Below are 21,546 nucleotides of genomic sequence, written 5' to 3'. Positions count from 1 at the left end.
ATTATGAGTTTTATGTTCTACCTGGGTATTGAAATGTAACATTGAAATCATTCAGAAGTATTTCTGAAACGTTTTATCGAAACCCAGACAGCACACGGATATCCGAAAACCGTTCTATAAATATCCTTTACGGACATTGAGAATATCCATAAGTCATCCGTTCCCAGGTAGAACATAAAACTCATAATGACGTCATAATGACGTCATCATGATTTAATTTATCACTTAAAAGTTACCCAAACAAAAATGATTGAAAATTGATTTAAAGAGGACACAAAGAATCGTAGATTTTAAGTACATATTCAAACATTGGTACTTTAACGTTATAGTTAAAAGAGAGTTAAAAGAGATAATTAGAGAAGAATTTGTTAATTTTTATATTAACATGATGTATGGGATCCCCCTTGTCGCCCATCCTTGGTGACATTGTTATGGATGATCTCGAGACACAATGCTTGCAGTCCCTTAGCTTCACTGTTAAAACTTTTTACCGATACGTTGATGACATCTTCACCATTATCCCTACCTCCAATCTCGATGAACTACTCGAGGTCTTTAACAGTTACCACCCCCGTTTAAAATTCACGTTCGAAATTGCGTCCAATCACGCCCTCAATTTCCTAGACACGAGCGTAATTAATAACAACGGAATTTTGCTGACAAACTGGTACAGCTCTAGCCACATTCTCTGGACGTTACATTACCTTTTTCTCCAACCATCCTCTCAAGTACAAAATCAACACTATATTAAACCTGGTCGACAGAGCAATTCTTCTTTCCGACATTAGTTTCCACCTAAACAATATACAAATAGTTCGCAACATTCTTCTTAACAACTGCTTCCCCTCAAAATTAATAGAAAAACACATAAAATCCAGACTAAGACAAATCCAACATGACGATAATTTAAACAATGACAAACACAAGCTCTTCGATCTTTTCACCTAAGCTTCCCTTACATAAAACACGTAAGCGACAATGTTGAACACAAACTCCGAGAATTGGGACTTAGTACCTTATTAACAGTACCCAAAAAATTAAACTGTCTCATAAGAAAAGAAAAAGATCCATTAAAACACGACCAAAATGTTGAAATAGTGTATAAAATCAATTGCAAGAATTGTAACGCTTCCTATATCGGACAAACCAAGCGACACCTCAAAACTCGCATAAATGAACATCTTAAAGACATCAAAAAGATAGAATCAAATCACTCAGTAGTCAGCAAACACCCCACACAACATCGAAATATTTCAGAAAGCTCTCAAAAAGCTGTCAATGAAATATGAAACCTTTCAAAAAAATATTTCAGACATGTTTCAGATACATGAAATGTCCGCGAAGCTGAGATATCATAAATGTTTCTGAAATATTTCTGAAATGCTTCAGAAATATCTCTTAAATGCTTCGGAAATATTTCTGAAATGCGTCGGAAATATTTCTGAAATACGTCGGAAATATTTTTGAAATGCTTCAGAAATATCTCTTAAATGCTTCGGAAATATTTCTTAAATGCTTCAGAAATATTTCTGAATGATTTCTATCTTACATTTCACTATTAATTTCCAAGTTATATGTTGGATAGCTTTCAATAACATATGTTTTAGAGATTACGTACGAAATATTTCTCTGAAATGTTTTGTAATATTTCTGAAATATTTCAGTGAGAAGGATCATAAATGATTTCGATAAAACGTTTCAGAAATACTTCTGAATGATTTCAATGTTACATTTCAATATTAATTTCCAAGGTATCTTTTGGAAAGCTTTCAATGATATGTAATTTTGATGAAGCGTTTCAAAGATATTCCTGAATGATTTCAATTTTACATTTCAATATTAATTTCCAAGTTATCTTTCGGAAAGCTTTCTGAAACTTGTTTTGCTGTGTGGGATGTTACAATTTTTGGAAACGCTTTGTGGGATTTGAAACTAAGATTTCGGATTACTAGTCTAGTACGCTAACGATGAGCTAACTATTTATATGTATATGTTTTAAAATTCTACCCTACTGTTAGGCTACATATTATTTACGTATTATTTTAATGCTGGTGGTCAACAGTAATGGTTACGGAATTGCACATCACTCAATAATAAAATTGTTCAGTAATCATGTTTCCTTTAATACAATATATCGCTTACAACCTTAGTCGTTAGATGGTATTGCATTTTTCAGCGAACATTACTTTTTTTGTAGTAAGCATTTGCGTATTAAGATTAAAAGTTGAGAATGAGCAAAAATTCAGGGACTATTACTGTTTTTCGATTCTCAGTGTGCAAATACACTGCAATATGTATGGCATTCATCTCGAAGGTTGACTTTCTTTTCTTTATTTTATCGACTATCTTGGAAATTGATTTGAAATAAAGGAAGATCAATTAGTCGATCTGTCGCGTAGTTTTGACGGACAATTTCGCTCTGCTTCGTGTCGCGAGGAAAATGACAGCAGATCCGGAATTCCCTCGTCGATTATTTGCGTGACATTGAAACGTTCCGAATAACTGATCCGACTATGAATTGATCGCAAATTGATCTATAAAAGGAAAGAAAGATGATCAGCGACACGGTGCAGATCGACAAGGAGCTCGTCGAATGGATCGATGGCATCCCGTTTTCCAGACCTGCGAGAAACTTGACGAGAGATTTCTCGGATGCTGGTAAACTTTCCGATCTTGAGCTGGTCCTCGCGTCCGGAGCGTTTTTCTCTTCTTAACGGATATGTTTAAGGGCCGTTGCGACTGACTTTGATTAATTTTAATCAGCAATTCAATTGGCAATTCAGAACTGCTTTAAAGCGAAGCTTTTAACTATATAATTTAATTGTTGAATTTTTTCCTAAAAATTAAACTAAACAATACAAAATTAATTGTTCTGTCAATAAAGTGGTTAGGTTACAGATATTACTTCTTAAGTTTATCGCTGTTTAACCCTGCAGTGTTATTGAAGTCAAAATACGTACTACTATTATTAAAATAGGATTTTTTTTAAATTTCAGAGCTTAAGTTAAGAGAACACAAAATTTTTAGAATATCAAGTCTGACTGAATGCAAATTCTCTCGAAGTTAAATAATTGTAAAATCAAGTAAAAGTAGAAGCAATAAATTTGTATAAATTATTAAAGCATTTGAAATAACAGCAATTGTGAGAATATTGCGCTTACAGTATCTTAGGTTTGCTGTACTGTTTTTGTCATGCTAAATTGAATTAATCAGAATTTGATTGGATGCTGAATCACTGTGTCCTTCGATAGTTCTCACGGCGGAGGTGCTGAAGCTGTATTATCCCCGGCACGTAGAGCTTCATAATTATGTCCCGGTGAATAGCGTAAACACGAAGAGGGAGAATTGGAAAATGTTGAACCGAAAGGTGCTCGTGAAACTTGACATGAAATTGAGCAGCGACGCGATCCATCAACTGGCGAATGGGTCGCAAGGTGCAATCGAGAGACTCTTGACAAAGCTAAGAATGAAAGTTCTAAAGGACGGTGTAGAAGCGCACAGGCCGAAGCTCAAAGAAGGTAATGACGCGTAGACACCGAGTAATCACATTTGCTTAACGATGCTGCGGCTAATGTCTCGTTCGACCCTATTTAATGTACCCTTTCTAGGAGAGAAGATCGGGGACAACTCGGCGGACAACGATAGCTACCTGAAATCACTGGTAGAAAGTTCAAACGAGCCCGATATCGATAACGAAACTCGTGAAATTAAGCCGTCGAAATTTACGTGTCTCAAGCAGGGCGCCCTCTTTGTCTTCAGTTGGATTATCTGCCTCTTCCGTATATGGAACATCTTTAGCTATTGCATTCATCCTCGTTACCGCAGGCGTAAGATATTTTATGAATAAGCAGGTGGAAAAGTCACTTTATAAAGGAATCTAGTTACAGTTACGTTTGAATTGTTAAGTGTCGATAAAAGCGTTTACGTGCACGTGCAAAACCTAATGCGATCTGTGGAGGTTTAAAAAATATGTAAAGCAACATTAATGTAACTATTCAATTAGTTACTAATTATCGAAAAACGTAACTGCGTTGAGTTAGTTAGAGATGGAGGGAAAGTAACGAAGTTAAGTTAGAGTTACCGATAAAGTAACTGTAACTGTAACTTCGTTACGAGTAACGAGTTACTTCCCAACTCTGTGAATAAGACAATCTGCGATCGATAAAGATTGATAAATGTTCAAACGTGTTCAAAGGCGACGCGCTCGTGGACGTGACGACAGAGCGAATTGAAGATGCAGACCATGAAAGTGCGAAACGGACGATTTACGCGGAGCTGAAGCAGGAGCTGCAGGAAAAGGAGGAGGTGATAAGCACCTTGAACCACAAAATCGCGTATCTGGAGAGTTCAATGAAACTCAAGGATCTGCGCATCTCCAGTCTGGCGGCACAGATTCTACAAAACGCCGTCGAAATGGATCAGTCGGCGACTTCGCAATCGGTCGACGGCGTACGTGCTAAATTACGCTCGCGATCGCACAATTTTAACGAGACCAAAGCAAATTAAAAATTCGTAGCGGCGTGAGGCCGCAGACTTAATTGTGAAATTAGAAATAAAACATCGCCGATACTTATTACATTATTTATTCCGTTGCATGTAAATAGAGGATCGTTCTTTTGACACATCGTAACCGACGGCTTCTTTCAATTCGAATCAGGTCATGTAGAAATTAAGAATAAAACTTGCATAATTCAATTTGTCGGCTAATCAAACAGCCGCTTTCTAAATAAGCCATGCTCCAATTAAGAAAAGTGTTCTCGTTTTAATGGAACAGAAGTATCGTATCGTAATCCTTTGCCGCGTATCGAATTTTATTTCGACTCGTCCTAATTATTTGACTGAGTTAATAGTAATTTTTTCAGTTGATATAGTTGATAATTCATTTTTTCAGTTCAAAGAGAATTGTGAGAGCGTATTATACATATTGGCTACGCGTTTAATTAAATTCTTAACTTTCCGGTAAAAAATTTTTTATGCCCGAGCATGCATAAATACATAGTATTATATAAAATTATACATGGAATATGTCCACATTCATACATTGTATATTTCTATACTATTCTATACAATTCTACACAGTTGTATATAATTTTATAAATTTATTATATTTTTTAATGGCAAAGATTGCTTATTCATAACTTTGTACAATTGTACACAATTATAAAAGTACATAGAACTGTGTAAAATTGTATAAAATGGACATATTTGATGTATATTTTTATATAATTCTGTATATTTACACTAACTGAAGTTTAGGACTCTCCAATAATCAAAAACAATAGGAAGAAAACTAAGGCATGTGAAAGTAAAAAATATAAATCGCAAATTGAAGTATTTACAAAATGTTAAACGTTAAGATCGAAAATAATTACAAAAATTCAATACATGTTTTTCTATACATATATTTATTCACGTTCATGTGTGAAAAAATTTTTACCGAGTTCCTTTGATCTTCGTATCATGCAAGTCAAAATAATTTCGTCTATCGTACATTTAAAGTTTACATGTATTAAAATTGCACAAGGATAGTTTGGGTTTTGTCGGAGAAATGCTCTTTGCAAGAAGGCGAAGATTGCGTTCGGAAGACAAAATATCGAGTTTATTCGTCGAGAGAAGAATATGTGAAATTGGACTGTTCGAAGTCACACCAGGAAAGTTGCATCAAGGCCATTTTCTCATCATCGCAGCGAGAGAAGGGGATGCCAATATTGTCCACTCACCTATACCTGAAAGAGGATCTCGGTAGTAGTCAGTCGTATACCGGCTCTTGGGTCGTAACGGCACACGAAATACTGGAGAGCCTTAATGAGAATTCTACTGTAAAGCGGATGTAAGTACGATTATCATATAAATTCAATTGGCGTATCTTTTTTTACAGCACATTCTCGCGTATGCACATCAGTTCCTAATACATGTGTTACGGGATTTATTGAGAATTACGGGAAATTCTATTTTTATGCAAATGTCACTTTTCATCTGTTTTGAGGATATTACAGAAACATTGAAATATACTTTAGGTATTTTTAATCGTGAGGTTTTAAAGGAATGGAATTGTACAAAATATCGTGCCATCGGCAGCTATTGAAACCGAAATTGTTACAAATGCATGATATCGTGCATAGAAATAGATATTCTATCAGAAATTGATTTACAGATTTTAATACGATTTGGAGTAGACTTAAAGGAAATCATATTAGTGACAGGCCATTAATTTGGGAGTGGGAGACGTCGAGAAAAGAGAAAAGAACAAGTGAACTCAAGTGGCCCATTTACAGTATCAAGTTAGCAAAATCGAGTTTAGTTCATTGACTGAGTAACTTTTTTGCATAATGAAGGAATAAGAGAAGGAACATGATTATTGTCTGAGGAAAAAAAATAATTTTCTACTTTACGATAATGATTAATGTCCCAGAAAACACTTCGCGCGCAAACATCTAGCATTATGACGACGCATGGGGATAGGATTTTGCTTGCGTTGTTGAGCCATTTTTGTACATTGTTAGATATTTACGTACAAAATTATACGTTAATACATGAGCTAACCACTTGCGTGCAAAAAGCACAGATTAAACGTATCCTACGATATGTAAAACTTAAGCAAATATATAAAAACACATGTAAATATATGTGGGAGATTAAAAAAAATTAATATGCAGAGTTGTTTTATTTTTTGAGGGAATTGGATTCATAAAATTATGCGAAACACAACAAGTTTTTGTGAACTTTGTTATGTATATATCATATGTAAGGAAATAAATTAAAATGACCTTTACGATAATTCGAGATATTTATTCCATCATCGGGTGAGACGCAGCGTAAACATAAGTAGGTATATATAACATCAATCCCCAGTCAGAAATGACTCGTCGATCGACGTCGAAACGATGTCGAATCGACATAAATATGACGGTTTCGATGTCGATGCGACATCGTTTCAACGTCGATCAACGGGTTCTTTCTGACAGGGTCACTTGTTACAAATAATTACCGTAATTTTATAAATCTATAAATACTTGTTATTTATATAATATAATAAGTATTTATAGATTTATAAAATTACGGTAATTATTTGTAATAATTGACTGATGTCATATATATTTATATTTATGCTGCGTCTCACCTGATGATGGAATAAATATATCAAATTATCGTAAAGGTCATTTCAATTTATTTCCTCATTTATGATATACCCAATAACAAAGTTCACAAAAAATTTTTGCGTTTCGCATAATTTTATGAATCCAATTTTGGAAAGTAATAAAACAACTCTGTATGTTTATTTTTTTTTAATATCCCACATATATTTATATACATGTTATATATACATATATATGAAGTAAAATTTATATATGATTATACATATATTGTATATACATTTATATAATTATATGTGAATTTTACTTCCCATTTACAGCCATGTCTATAAGTTCTATGTTTACAGCACAGTAAGATTGCGAGAATATTTAAATGCGAGATTGCAACATTGCATAAACGTTGTGGAATGTTGTTGAGAGGTTGTGGCAACGGTAAACTGTCTGTTTTTAGTGTTTTTAGAAGTACTACGTAATATTGTGACAGTACAATACATATTGTATATATGTGCAATTTTACTTCGGGTTATACTCAAGTAATAACTTTCGGGTTATAATCAGTAATAACTTTAATATACATATACGACGTAAAACCATTCTAGAATACATGGGAGGAGACATTATCATACCGCATGTTATTTTATTATTAAAAATACAATTTGCTTCTCATTTTTCTAATATTTTTAATTTGCAAGAAAATTATACTCTTATCAATCACTGAAAGCCTTTCCTAGTTGCAAAAATATATTGTAATAAGAATTTTTAACTATAACTCTACATTTTTCTTCGAAGACAAGAAACAATTTTAAACAAATAATTTAAGCGCACACAAACTGTAACAAGGACATTATTATTCCACGTGTTGTTCAGTAATAAAAAAAAATCTATTTTAATAGTCCGTGATTTGGAGAAAAATTATATTCTTATTAAATGTAATCGCAGATCTTTATTTCTGGTGGCAAAAATGTGTCGTAATAAAAATGTTTCCGTTACAATTTTTATTTGGTTTTGTTTTAAAAATAATAAATCAAGGTATTACATTTTTCAACTTATAAATTATTGGAAAAAAAGGGTAAAAAAATCATACGAAGTTTGTTGTAATAATTATACGTTATCTGTAAAAAGAATAAGTTTGTTTAGTCATAAGCAATAGTAAATGTTACAGGATGGGGTTCAAAAGATTTAGAATATTTTTTTAATGTTGCTGCACTATTGTTCGAACTATATTGCATGTTTATAGAATGATTCTGTAACTTTGCAACGTTGCTGCAAAGCGAGCTTCTGTGCTATACGGGTTAGAACAATTTTATAAATTAATCAATTCAACGTTACGTCAAAATTTATTTATTATAAAATTGGTTAATTGATTGCCTTTAATAAGGTTGTATTTATCATTTTACGACAAGTCGTTTCGATGCATCTCAAAGAAACTATTTTAGGTACTGATTTATCCTGTTTTTCGCAAAGCATAAGCGTGCGTCCAGTGTGATAAAGTCGCACTGAGGAATGATTTCGGTGTCTGTAAAACGGTATACATGGTCAATGACCTTGTACGCTGCGGTTACGTAGAATCCGGATGCTTTCGAGCTGTCTCGGCCAAGTCGTAAAAATGTAAATGCAAAGATGCGTCTGCTTGGAACAAAAAATTCACGTTCAAGTAGACGCATCTTGATGCACTTTCTCTCTCTCTAAACCGGTAATAACATCTACTAGAGAAATTAATATTACGGAAAAATTAGCACAAGTTTTTCATTTATACCAATTGCTCTAATATTAGTGTGTCTGTATTTTAGAAATAATTTTTCTTTTTCCTTATCATTCCCTTTTCTCTCCTCTTTTTAGTAAAATATAATACATTTGCCAATAACACGTCACAATGCAAAAAGTACATTAATTAACATTCCATTTTAATCTGATATTTTTGTATAATTTTGTTTAGATAACATGATATTGAATATCACTTCTTGCACGACGGTGCTTTATTGGATTGCGGCTATTGTCTCGAGTGGCGCGATATTGCTCCTGGTGGGTCTCCGCCTGTACGTTTTTTATACTTTGGGCATTTGCAAGAGTAAAAACCGAATGGATGGTAAAACAGTGATAATCACCGGATGTACCTCCGGTATTGGTAAGGAGACAGCGAAGGATCTTGCCAAGAGAGGCGCGAGGATCATTATGGCCTGCAGAAACACGGACACTGCTAATCAGCTGAAAGGTTTCGCAATTAAAATGACTATTCTAATAACATTGTCGAGTGGAAATAACCACGATAGGAATGAGACAATTATTCTGGTTATCTCTCGATCTTCTTTGAAAACGCGTCATTATTGCAAAAAAACTTCTGCTTATCCTTCTAGAGAGTTATACAGATTTAAGTGTAAAAAGACGCTACGAGTTAGCATCTGTGTGCTGAACCTAATTTACTGAACTTAATTGATTGTGATTTGAAAACTTATAATTATAATATTATTGCGACAGAAGTTTTTATGAATGAGTAGCGCGCACATTAGCTTATAATTAGAGGTGACGAAGTCGCTTAATAATTGTAAATGTAGTCACTGAGCAAGGTCTTGCTATACATTTATTGTGCAAAGTGTATCTAGGCTACTTGCATAATTTTTTAAACGGTGCATTTCCTCGTTTGTCATTAATTTATTTCGCAATGTCGCGATCTAACAATCATGCAGGTCGAATAGTACATAAAAATGAGATACACATGTGTATACAGATTTATTGTATATTTCATATTTACCAACGCGAAGTTTTTAATTTGCTTCTATTTTAAAAACAATAAATCAAGGTATTGCATTTTGTCCGCTTACAAATTACTGGAGGAAAAAGCACAAAGAAGCATATAAAGTTTGTTGCGATAATTCTACATTATCTGTTTGTTGGAACAAAAAGCCATTTATTTTTAATAGCTTTTGAATTTAAATATAAAAGTGTTATTGTAATATGAAGCAATGTGTACTCTAAATTTTCCGTACTTTTCTACGTATTCTGTAACAAATGATATGTCTGATATACACATATATTTATACAGATGAGATTGTGAAAGAATCAAACAATAACAACATTGTCGTCCGCAAATTGGATCTGTCATCGTTGCAATCGATCAGAAAGTTTGCGTCGCAAATAAATCAAGAGGAAGGGAGATTGGACGTGTTGATTCATAATGCTGGAACTGCGGAGACTTTCAGGAAGAAAGTGACGGAAGACGGATTAGAACAGACTATGGCTACCAATTACTTTGGGCCATTTTTACTCACGCACCTTTTAATCGGTATAAGAAATTATAACGCAAAAACGTATTCACTGATTCGTTTGTTACGCCAATGCGTTTAATTAGTGTGGAATAACAATAGAATATTTCTTTATTCGATCTCTTAGCACATTACGTTTAATTACCTAGCGAGAACACTAATGTCGAGTAACATCAATGGGGTCGAAACCACGTCGCAACCATTTCAGTTTTCGAAAATAATTAAAAGTTTTGGGACTTAATTTTCATATTAAATTTTGTATTAAATAAGTTAACTCGGCAGTTCTCTCCAATAAGATGTTAAAAGGATTCAAAACATTGAACGCAGTAACTTAATCAAAAAAATAAGGTTCCAAAACTTAATTATTTTTCGAAAACTGATGATTGGAACCTGGTTTTGATCCCATTGACGTTGACTCGACGTTGACTCGATGTTAGTGTTCTCACTGGGTATTCAAAGTTAATTATTAAGTTTATATTGACACATCATGGTCGAAGCTTTAAAGGAATTTAAATTGCAAAATAATTTACTATGCAAGATCTATTATGTGTGTCGGATCTAGTAAAGAAATAAATGGCGAAAAGGTGACTAAAGGAAAATCTTACGAGAAACACTTTACCAGAATATCCCGTTTTGTTTCATTATTTACGCAAAGCGTTTACAAGTACTAAGAAACGCTATTATAAATCACAGCAGATTATTATTATTATTAACGTCGTCAAGCCAGGAAAATAGTACAAGGTATCCTTCTGTATATGTAAGTACGTAATCCAAGACGAATCTTGCTATTTACAGACTTATTGAAACGATCGACACCGAGTCGCATCGTAATGGTTGCGTCAGAGCTCTATCGATTGGCGAGTTTAAATCTTGACAATATCAATCCAACGTCGTCCTTGCCGGCGTATCTGTATTACGTATCGAAGTATGCGGATATAGTCTTCACACTGGAGCTGGCGCGACGTCTAGAGGGCTCGGGAGTGACGGCAAATTGCCTGCACCCCGGGATGATAGACAGCGGAATTTGGCGAAACGTACCCGCCCCGTTATCCTGGGGTTTGAAACTAATAGTTAAGGTCTTCTTCAAAACGCCCAAGCAAGGCGCACAGACGACCATTCATCTCGCAGTTTCCAGCGAACTTAATAGAGTTTCAGGAAAATACTTCATGGACTGTGCTGTAAGAATTGTTGTTGATTTTCTCGAAAGAGCCTCAATATTTTAAAACTTTCAGCAATATACAGGGTGTCTCATTTTAAATGGTCCACGCGAATATCTCCAGAAATATGAAAGATGCGGAAAAACGTTTCAAACAAAAGTTGTTTAGTTCAACGGGTGGCATAAGGTGGTGCCATTGACTTGACCTTGGATAGTCACTTGAAGGCCACGTGAAGGTCATCTTCAATTTCTTAAATGAAACTACCTATTGTTTATTATACTATCTTACTCTACTAATTAATATAAACAACTTTTGTCTGAAGCATTTTTCATTTGCCTAATACTTTTTGAAATATTCAAGACAAAATTGACAACACTTTTTCAATATTTGGCTTATGGTATCTCGATAACTGTTTGTCGGAGAAAAAAGTAGTACAGTACTTTTTTACTCGATTTGGTCTCAGGAATATGCTATTGCAATAGTGCTCCAATTATTGAAAATGTTTGTGTAATGTAACACACAAAATTTGGTAAACCTTCGGAAAACCACGCATATGAAATAAGGGATAACAACACTCAATTCCTATGTATTTTTGTGTTCTGAACATGAATATGTAACTTAAATATGGCGGTCGGAACAAGAAACCCATCAAAACCATGAAAAACCCATAAAAATTATGGTTTTTAACATTTATCCCACCAAATATCAAAACTTTTGAAAAATGTTTTAAATAAAAGTTGTAGATCTCTTTAAAATATACATTTTATGTCCTATTCATTTTTACTGTACGAGTGATAGTTTTCGAGAGAAATGATGGATTCTAAATCTTATATCTGTCCTCTCATCTAAGCATGTGCTTTGTAGTACATATACGATTCCATATGGATTTGCGACTTTTCACGTGAAGCGAGATCCACTCCACACTTCGTACATAGTTTGGGTCAGGTTATATCTTAACAAAGTGGAGCCCCCCCGAAGGGGAACGTACTGTCTCCACGCATGTACTTCCGCCGTTGTACTGTTCCACATGGGTTTGCAACTTTCCACGTGAAGCGAGATCCATTCCACATCTCTGACATAGGATGGGTAGGGTTATTTTCAACGAAGTGGAGCCCCCCGAAGGGGGGAGCGGAACATACTGTCTTCACGCATACATTTTTCCATCTACATTTGGTGGAGGGGAGTGACTTATATGCGGGTAGAAAAATGTATGCGTGGAGACAGTATGTTCCGCCCCCCCCCTTCGGGGGGGCTTCACCTCGTTAAAAATAACCCTACCCACCCTATGTCAGAGGTGTGGAGTGGATCTCGCTTCACGTGGAAAGTTGCAAACCCATGTGGAACAGTACAACGGCGGAAATACATGCGTGGAGACAGTATGTTCCGCCCCCCCTTGGGGGGGCTCCACTTCGTTAAGATATAACACACTGTAGCATAAATATACAGCTAACGTTGATTTTTGCTGGCCTTTTTGCGTTTTTCTGTTCCTTTTGTGTACATGTACTGCAACATAATACATGTTTAGATTTGGAGGACAGATTGAAGTCCATCCTTTTTCTCGAAAACTATCACTCGTACAGTAAAAATGAATAGAATATAAAATGCATATTTCGAAGAGATCTACAACTTTTATTTAAAACATTTTTCAAAATTTTTGATATTTGGTGAGATAAATGTTAAAAACCATAATTTTTATGGGTTTTTCATTGGTTTCTTGTTCCGACCGCCATGTCTAAGTTACATATTCATGTTCAGAACACAAAAATAAGTAGGAATTGAGTGTTGTTATCCCTTATTTCATATGCGTGGGTTTTCCGAAGGTTTACCCAAAATTTACATACACAAATGTAATAAATAATTTTCATTACTTTTAACACTATTTCAACAGTATACTCCTGAGACCACATTAAGTAAAAAAGTCCTGTACTACTTTTCCCTCCGTAACAAACAGTTATTGAGATATCATAAGCTGAACATTGAAAAAGTTATAAATTTTCTCATGAATATCTCAAAAAGAATTAGGCAAATCGAAAAATGTTTCAGACAAAAGTTGTTCATATTAATTAGTAGAACAAGATAGTGTAATAAACAATAGGTAGTTTCGTTTAAAAAATTGAAGATGACCTTCACGTGACCTTCAAATGACTATGCAAGGTCAAGTCAATGGCACAACCTTGTGTCCGTTTTCGAACCAAACAACTTTTGTTTGAAACGTTTTTCCGTATCTTTCATATTTTTGGAGATATTTGCATGGATCATTTAAAATGAGACGCCCTGTATATTCATAACTTTTTGTTACTCTTTCAATTTAAACATTCTTTCTTTCGGTTCTTCTTAAAGCACTCTGTAAATGTATTTTAGGAACATGGATTATCGAACGCTGTGAAAGATCCTGCTAAGGGCAAGAAATTGTGGGAATTAAGCGAGCCTCTGGTGAAGTTGCAACCATCAGATCCGAAGATATAAATGTGCACTTTTTTTGTAAATTTTTATATAACTTTTGTCATTTGTTATACTATATATACTTAGCGGTCCTTTGTACTTAGGGTTCCTAATCCCTGTAGTTGTTCCTGTTTAATGATTTTTTAGGTTAGAAGATTTGACACGTTGATTCTTGCATGCCATTTTCAAAAAAGATATTTATCTGAAATGATGAAAAAAAGATTTTGAACTGCTCTAGTATACTTATAAAATATTTGGAAAACTATCCCTTTCCTTTGACAATTAATAAACAGCAGCAAGATGAATGTCACACGAAGCCTAATTACGCATTTGCATATAATCTGCATGACTTGGCTTCGTATCGCGTTCATTTTACAGCTGTTTATTAACTGTCGAAGGAAGAACATAGCTTCCGCAATATTTTACAAGTTTGCAAGAGACCTGAAGTGTTCCTTCATCCAAGTATTTTTTTATTTAAAAATGGCACGCAAGAATTCTCTGTCATTTCTCACCTTGACCTTATTAACAAGGATAACTGCAGCGAAAAATCAGGGACCATAAAATTTTAAGTGTAATAATTTCATAACTTGCCAGTATAACGTACTTTGCAGTGGTGTATTAAAACTTCGTTAGTCAATATTAGAAAATATCTTTGTAAGTATTATAGTTTTGCAGAGATAATTTTTTACTGAAAAAGAAACATTTTTAATAAATAAGATATATAAAATTATAACGTAACTGTATCTGCGTTTATTTTAATAGGATATTGAGTAATAGGGATTGATGTGTGTATTTAATGAATTAATCGGACTGGTATATGCATGTGTTGCACACTGCAAAATTGATTTTGGATGTTGATTTCTATTTCGAGCTTAAAGGAAACAAACTGTCCCATATTTTCATTCTGTCGGGATAAAGTCCTGTCTTCATTCTTGGTTCCTCGGAGATGTCTAAATAGTTGTCCCTTTCTGGTAAGTACGGGTCCCATGTAACATTCTTAGCTAAAGCTGGAAGTACCGGCTGTCCAGTTTGAACGAAATTCGACCACATGCTTGTCATAAGCTCCACTGTAGGAATTTCTGGGTCATCGTTCTCGAAGAATGGAAATTTGACTTTCATAAAGAACAGATACTGTAAATCGTCATGATGCGCCACGCCTTGAATGATAAAATAAATGATAAATTTAGATAATTTATGCCGAAGCCGTAAAGATCAAATCGATGAAGTGCTATAACACAGTCTGAACAATTTGAATGAAACAATTTGAATTAAACGGTAAACTGCAAGAATAAAATTAATACCGTTTAGTGTGGTTTTCCACATGACGTAACTATATCGTCCTTGGTAAGAAGGCATATAATTATGCCGTAATTTATGCCGAAGTCATAAAGATCAAATCGATGAAGTGTTATAAAACAGTCTGAACAAATTGAATGAAACAATTTGAATTAAAAAGTAAACTGCAAGAATAAAATTAATACCGTATGGTGTGGTTTTGTTCCACATGACATAACTGTATCGCCCTTGGTAAGAAGACATATAAAAGTAGACGGGTTGGTCGGTGTTTTCTGCGATCAAATTTACAGAACGATGCATTGGGTATACAACAATGCCATCGGTATTGATCTGAAATAGAATCACATACGAATACAATTGATCATAATTATATAATTGCGATTAATTTTATTTATATCGCTATATTAACAATATTTAGTATTATCCTAAACATGCTACTATTTTTCATATTATAATATAGTTTTGTAACAATTTACGTACGTGTGCGAGACCATTGTAAGTGTCTGGACCAATCGGTTTGTCGCCGAAGTAAAATTGGTGCAATTCGGCACTTATGTTTCTGGACTGAAGTGTATTTGGCTCATACATGAAATTTAACGGTGCAAGTCTATACCAGTCATTGTTCAAGTCATCCACGTACGAGTCATTTCCGAGACTGTGTTGCTCGCTGACGTCTAAAACAGAATATGTGTATTTTATTATTGTAATTATATTTATTAATTTCTGTGATTTTAGCCACTAACTTCGTAACCTGAGAATCAATTGGAAAACTACAAGAAGATACAAATAGAAGATTCTTACAGGCGACCACACCATCAAACTCGTTTTTAGTAACTCCTGCGATTAGCGGAACCTTGTGGAACTTCCCCTGCCTAATAAGATCAATGGGCTGTTCGGGCAGGAATCTTTCTACGCCGTGAACTTCAGGTTCCACTACGGGCATCCATATTAAAATTGGATGACCGTACCATTCCTAGAATGTGTCGTAGTACGTTAAAGATTACTTTTTACTCTCAAGTTTTTGCTTTATCTAATCGCTTAAAACTAAAGCGCGCATCATTCCGTTTGCCTTTCTTCATTTTTCTACGACATTAATATTGTTTCTATCGTTGGACAGGAACATTATTTAATTTCAAATGTATTGTAGAAAAATTGTTAAACGATGCAACTGGGGCAATTTTAATTAGAGAAAATTGCCAGTTGCGTCGTTTAGCAATTTTTTCTACATTTCTTACTTATGTACCGGCGACAATAAGCCTTTATTCTCATTATTTAATCTCATTTACTAATTTCTATTTATCAATTTCGTCCTGTATGTAATTTTCCTTACAAAGAACTTGGGTATGGTCTCTGTGAAGTTCTCCACCGGTTTGGAGTTCAAACAGATCAGCATAGAGCCAGTGGTGTCGGTGGGACAGTCTAGTAATTCGGCTTGCTTCTTTGCCAAGTGCAGCTGCTCAGTCGGGTACGGTTCTATCTTCAACGAGCCGCTCATCATGATCGCTCGATGGAACAATCCTCCGGACATTGGCGAGACCATGTGCAATATTACGCTCGATCCGCCGACGCTGTAACCGGATATAGTGACGCTGTCGGGGTCGCCGCCGAAGGCGGCTATGTTCCTCTGGACCCATCGGAGCGCCACGACTTGATCCTTTAAGCCCAAATTGCCCGGTGCCTTCGAGTCGCCGGTGCTCAAAAATCCTGACGCAGATAAGCACAGACAGGTTCTTAGACAGAAAAAAAACGTTCCGTTATCTTCGAATGACGAGCAATAGACTCGTGATTGCCGAGAATAAATTTTATGAACCAAATGTTTTCCTTGAAATTTGAACTTTTCACCTCAATTTTATCGCTTAGAGTTTGAATTCATCTGAAAGGCAATGAAAGAAAGGGACTTCACCTAGCGCCGCGAGACGATAATTGACGGTGACGAGGACGATGTCTTTGTCCAGCAGATACTGAGGTCCAAAGTTAGAACTCTGTCCCGAGAATAAGTAAAACGCGCCAGGATGGAAGAACACCAGCACGGGCCTCTTCGCGGGATCGTTCTCTGACGGTAACTGCGATCAAGATAATTGTTCAATTAGTGACTTCATACTCTCTTTAGTGCGAACGTATGTTGCATTACTCACTTTCGTTGTGTAGACATTCACACGAAGACAATCCTCCATTATATTCTGTTCGTGTATCGCTGGACAGGCGGGTCCTTCTTTCGTCGCATCGAAAACATCGCTCCAATCCGCAGCCGGAATTGCGATCTAGAAGAAATAAAATTGGAAAAAACAAAGATAACATTCGGTCAGGTTTGACTCGAGATTTGCCTTGTTTTCTTACCAAAAATTTGCTATTTTAGCTGGACGGACCACGGCCGTTTATGAAACAACATTCATATTTCATGCCACAAACTGTACTCGAATAGCAATAGTGAATTTTTAAAAATTCACTCTTTAAAACTCTTCGTGAATCAGCATCATTTGTTGAAAATTAACTCCATAAAAGTTCTTTTTCGGTATAAATTCGTATAGAGTAAATAGTAAAAATAACTTTTTGTACCCAAAAAAGACCTCGGAATCGATGACATAAAAGCCAATTTCTTTTGAACTGTTAAGAATATTTTTAAAACAGAAATAGGATGGAGAAAGAATTTTCCAGTTAACAATTTGCCGGTATTTTGTTGCTAATTTGCTAAAAAATGTGCATGCAGGTTGCCGATTAAGGCGAGTCCTTTGGTGCAATATTGCAAGAAAAAAGAACACGCAAACTGAGTACAGCAACTATGCGGCAACAATTGCGATAAAAATGTATATGATTTTCGCACAATTGTGACAACTTTGCACATATTTTTGTCACAAACATTTTGCTGATAACATACTTTAACTTAATATTAGGCTACGTGCAATTTCAATCTAAATTAATAAGACTCTTATATGTATTTGCATTGAAATTGCGTGCAATCTAACGTAATCTAATATCATATTCTACCTAATATTTTAAACAGGATTGGATTCTCTGTGTTATCTGAGAAACGAGCTTGGTACGTTTTGCGCTCTTGAAAAGTCGTGCAAGATTTGTACCACTTTATTGGCCAGTAATGCGGATGCAAATTGCTCTATCATTATTTTAATACGCATTGTTAACGTTTTTATTATTCACGTAGTTGTGATATCTGATACTTACTTGGAAACGCTGCTGTCCAGTCGGCGGTTCGGCGTATCTCACACCGCGGAAGGAATAGATTTTCTTGCCGAGTCTGGTGGTCATGATGGAACCACGAATTCTCCCGATTGGGGCAGTGACCTCGTGTTGTTCGCCGGCAAGGTCGTCATCGGCGAGCGCGACCATGATGGCCAAGAAGACAGGAAATAGGCGCTTCATGATGTTGCCACAGAAGAAGACTATGGAAGAGTTTGGAGCCTAGTTTAATGCGAGCAGGAAACTCACGCACGTGAGACCGGTTAGGCACGTTAAGTGCCGCACCAGCGAGCACTAAAAACATCTCAAGGGCAACGCGAGGCCTTTTATACCCGACCGCGAGAAGGAAGACGCGCGCGCGAATCGCAATTGTCTTTCTGGGAAACTTGAGTCCATCGTAGACGAGAGTGTTTCTCACAAATAGCTAGGCGTACGTGAGGTCACGTACGGTTTTGTAATTGAAATGTGCATGCGCACGGGATTTTGAGCCAATACGAAACAAGAATTAATGCGAACTATTCGACGAGAGGCGCAGATAAAACCGCAGAAACGATCTCCAACAGGGTCGCGATTTGTTTTTCCTCTCCGGTACATTTTTTTTTAAACGATATAGCTGATAATTGATGTAGGTCATATTTTCCTCAACGTGAGGATTATATAATGAGTCTCGCAGGAAAGATTAAATCTTACTACAGGAAAGAGACGTAAAATCCAATTACTTTATTGCATTAGCTTTTCATATATCGTTTCTTTTTGCAAGAGGAGAAAGATTGTATTTTATTTTCTAGAGTAAAATGCAGGCTGAAGTGTAATAAAGATTGATTGATTGATTGAGTGAAATGCAGATTCAAAAATGATGAGCTAAACAATGTTCCAATTTGTTGAATGTGCTTTTAGACATCGTTCTGCAGTTGTCACGCATTAATTGTCACATGAGAAAGTGCATTTAAAGTATTTTATTACGACGAGCCATTACGGGCTATTTCTTCTTCAACTCTTTTAAATTGCATTTGTCCCCCGTACGGTAAGTTTTAGTTGGATGGCCGTAGTTTAGATCAAAATTCGCAGCATAATCATTCTGATCACTGCGTGCTTGTCTCTTTGGTTTAGCAAGTTCGCGTAATCACTTAGGACAACGTCTGTTATTGTTGGCAACGATACGAGCGTAGGTATCGAGAAGAAATGTCTTCTTGTCGAATTGACGAAACGGCCCCGAAACTTGCTTGCTGTCCACTAATTTGTGGGTTTGGTATTTGTCTGAAAATTTGAAATTTATAAAGCTGGGAATTGAAAAGAAACCGCACAACTAAATCAGAGCGATGAGAAGCCGTTGATAAGTAAATCGACAGCTGAAGCATAATTTTTTTCCATGCGACGTGTCGATTTAGGTACAGATCAGAATCACTTGCAAAATCTCACCTGCATCGATGCGTTTTGTAGATGAAGGCAAAGTGTGGGATGTCGATGTTAAACTATAAGAGTCCGTTTTGTGTTTTTGTTGAATAGGTTGATTCTGACTGTCACATATTTTGCGAGCATTGGTTACCTGAATGTACATTTTGACATTACATTTGTAATGTATATTTCTGATCTTATGTGAAAATATTCTCTAGCTGATTGTCGAGATTGTCGCGCCTATTAATCTGTCTGTTAAATCTCTTTACCAATTTTTCGTATTTAGACGCATCCACTGAGCGAGTGTCACTATTCATGTCGCTCTATGTCGTGGACTGTCTTCCGCAAGAACGATGTGTTTTAGATCTATTAATAGAGGTATTTTTATGTGTAACGTCGAAGCTTCAATAAAAGTACGTCGTTCGAATTACTAGAGGCGGATTGAGAGTCGTTGACTTTAGAAATTTTTATCCAAACTTAAGATTCGCGTGAATTTTTGATAGCCAAAGCAATGGTCTCCTGTTCCCATTCGTTATTCAATTGTAATCAGTGATGCAAACTCCGCTACTTTTGCAGCACGCTGTGGTCGGAGAGGGGATAACGCACACAAGCGAGCAGCCGTGTACTACGTGTGCGCCCAGCGCTTCGGCCAACTTCGGCCGGGAGAAGAGCTTAGACCCAGATAGCACAAAGATGAACATAAGTTCATAGAGAATTCCTTTTAAAGAAAACATACAGAATTAGAAAAATGAATATCTGAAGAATTCTTGAAGAATTAGTCTCAATCAGTTCGTCTTAAAGTATTCTTCTGAAGTTCATTATAATGAATACTTCTCGATTCAGTACTGTGAATACTTTAAGAATTTATGAGGAATTATTTGTCATGCGCGAGTATCCGCTATCCAGTGAGAAATGATTCGTCGATCGACGTCGAAACGACGTCGAATCGACATCGACACCGTCGAATTGACGTCGATTCGACATCATTTCGACGTCGATCGACGAATCATTTCTCACTGGGATAACCGCCATCCGGACGTTCTTGTGCAGCGTGTTACCACGTGCAATATTTTGTGTGCGTAACGTTATGTGCAATTAATTTTGTGCAATAGTTCCATTCTGTAAAAGAAAGAATCGAACGACGAGAACCGAAACGGAAGAATCATCCGATTGTCAACGAGCTTCGGTTGAGAGTATCTCACTGTTGAGTGAGAAATTATAATAATGGTATAATGTTACTGCATATTAGATGTGTACATACACTGGGTAAATATTTTGTAATCCTCTTTGTTCTAACACTATTCCCCTTGTATTCATAAAGTTTACATTTATTGAATTCGAGATGAATACTTTAAGAAGTTGTCAGGAAAACGATTTATGGTGCATGTAACTTCCTCTGTCACTCTTATTGTATTCTTCTATGAATTCCTACAGAATTACAATTTAGAAAAAAGAAAACTTAAAGACTACTTTGTGAATTCAGTGTGCTATCTGGGGATCTGCTCTTTCTTTCTTCGTTGAGACCACACTTACAAAGCTGCTCGCTTGCATGTGAACGCTACACACAATCCTCGCGGCCGGTTTAACTGGTTTAACCAACGGGAAACAAGTCTCTTTTCAAAATTCGGGATGTTTCGTTCGGGACGTTGAGGGAACAGCGTGTCTTCTCACCTACAAGAGAAATTTTTGATCCTCGTGGTTGCATCA

At 35.8% G+C, this 21,546-nt stretch overlaps 4 protein-coding genes across 4 annotated transcripts; 2 read left to right on the top strand and 2 right to left on the bottom strand.

Moving 5' to 3' along the window:
- Positions 1-2,552: 2,552 nt before the first annotated feature.
- LOC105559416 (sperm flagellar protein 1-like) lies at positions 2,553-5,006 on the top strand. The gene is made up of 4 exons (XM_012007675.1): positions 2,553-2,658; positions 3,219-3,518; positions 3,609-3,827; positions 4,196-5,006. The coding sequence occupies exons 1-4, from the start codon at positions 2,553-2,555 to the stop codon at positions 4,504-4,506; spliced, it is 936 nt and encodes a 311-aa protein (XP_011863065.1). The 3' UTR covers positions 4,507-5,006.
- Positions 5,007-5,717: 711 nt separating this feature from the next.
- LOC105559408 (retinol dehydrogenase 14) lies at positions 5,718-14,683 on the top strand. Its single transcript, XM_012007666.1, has 5 exons — positions 5,718-5,830; positions 9,031-9,306; positions 10,135-10,374; positions 11,150-11,532; positions 13,873-14,683. Exons 2-5 carry the CDS (start codon positions 9,036-9,038, stop codon positions 13,975-13,977), a joined length of 999 nt encoding a protein of 332 aa, XP_011863056.1. The 5' UTR covers positions 5,718-5,830; positions 9,031-9,035; the 3' UTR covers positions 13,978-14,683.
- Positions 14,684-18,713, bottom strand: LOC105559406 (esterase FE4). Its single transcript, XM_012007664.1, has 8 exons — positions 18,430-18,713; positions 17,385-17,510; positions 17,153-17,312; positions 16,580-16,953; positions 16,051-16,222; positions 15,730-15,923; positions 15,435-15,579; positions 14,684-15,110 (listed from the first exon to the last, which is right to left on the bottom strand). The coding sequence occupies exons 1-8, from the start codon at positions 18,625-18,627 to the stop codon at positions 14,815-14,817; spliced, it is 1,665 nt and encodes a 554-aa protein (XP_011863054.1). The 5' UTR covers positions 18,628-18,713; the 3' UTR covers positions 14,684-14,814.
- Positions 18,714-18,853: 140 nt separating this feature from the next.
- On the bottom strand, positions 18,854-20,546 carry LOC105559407. Its single transcript, XM_012007665.1, has 3 exons — positions 20,109-20,546; positions 19,864-19,990; positions 18,854-19,701 (listed from the first exon to the last, which is right to left on the bottom strand). Exons 1-3 carry the CDS (start codon positions 20,154-20,156, stop codon positions 19,568-19,570), a joined length of 309 nt encoding a protein of 102 aa, XP_011863055.1. The 5' UTR covers positions 20,157-20,546; the 3' UTR covers positions 18,854-19,567.
- Between the last annotated feature and the right edge of the window lie 1,000 nt (positions 20,547-21,546).

Source organism: Vollenhovia emeryi, unplaced genomic scaffold (genome assembly GCF_000949405.1).
Source record: "Vollenhovia emeryi isolate VEMERY1.0 unplaced genomic scaffold, V.emery_V1.0 DF939274.1, whole genome shotgun sequence".
NCBI lineage: Eukaryota > Metazoa > Arthropoda > Insecta > Hymenoptera > Formicidae > Vollenhovia > Vollenhovia emeryi.
Note: the sequence above shows the minus strand (reverse complement) of the source record. Positions and strands in the feature narration are given on the sequence as shown.

Excerpts from the sequence above, each read along its gene's own strand:
- LOC105559408 (XM_012007666.1), top strand. The coding sequence starts at position 9,036 with ATGATATTGAATATCACTTCTTGCACGACGGTGCTTTATTGGATTGCG. Across the intron at positions 9,307-10,134 it reads CACTGCTAATCAGCTGAAAG|ATGAGATTGTGAAAGAATCA; the intron begins GTTTCGCAATTA and ends ATATTTATACAG. Across the intron at positions 11,533-13,872 it reads AATACTTCATGGACTGTGCT|GAACATGGATTATCGAACGC; the intron begins GTAAGAATTGTT and ends AATGTATTTTAG.
- LOC105559416 (XM_012007675.1), top strand. The coding sequence starts at position 2,553 with ATGATCAGCGACACGGTGCAGATCGACAAGGAGCTCGTCGAATGGATC. Across the intron at positions 2,659-3,218 it reads GAGAGATTTCTCGGATGCTG|GATTGGATGCTGAATCACTG; the intron begins GTAAACTTTCCG and ends TAATCAGAATTT. Across the intron at positions 3,519-3,608 it reads CAGGCCGAAGCTCAAAGAAG|GAGAGAAGATCGGGGACAAC; the intron begins GTAATGACGCGT and ends TACCCTTTCTAG.
- LOC105559406 (XM_012007664.1), bottom strand. The coding sequence starts at position 18,627 with ATGAAGCGCCTATTTCCTGTCTTCTTGGCCATCATGGTCGCGCTCGCC. Across the intron at positions 15,580-15,729 it reads CTTACAATGGTCTCGCACAC|ATCAATACCGATGGCATTGT; the intron begins GTACGTAAATTG and ends ATTCTATTTCAG. Across the intron at positions 15,111-15,434 it reads GAACAAAACCACACCATACG|GCGTGGCGCATCATGACGAT; the intron begins GTATTAATTTTA and ends TTATCATTCAAG.
- LOC105559407 (XM_012007665.1), bottom strand. The coding sequence starts at position 20,156 with ATGAATAGTGACACTCGCTCAGTGGATGCGTCTAAATACGAAAAATTG. Across the intron at positions 19,991-20,108 it reads CGTCTAAATACGAAAAATTG|GTAACCAATGCTCGCAAAAT; the intron begins GTAAAGAGATTT and ends ATGTACATTCAG. Across the intron at positions 19,702-19,863 it reads TACAAAACGCATCGATGCAG|ACAAATACCAAACCCACAAA; the intron begins GTGAGATTTTGC and ends TCAAATTTTCAG.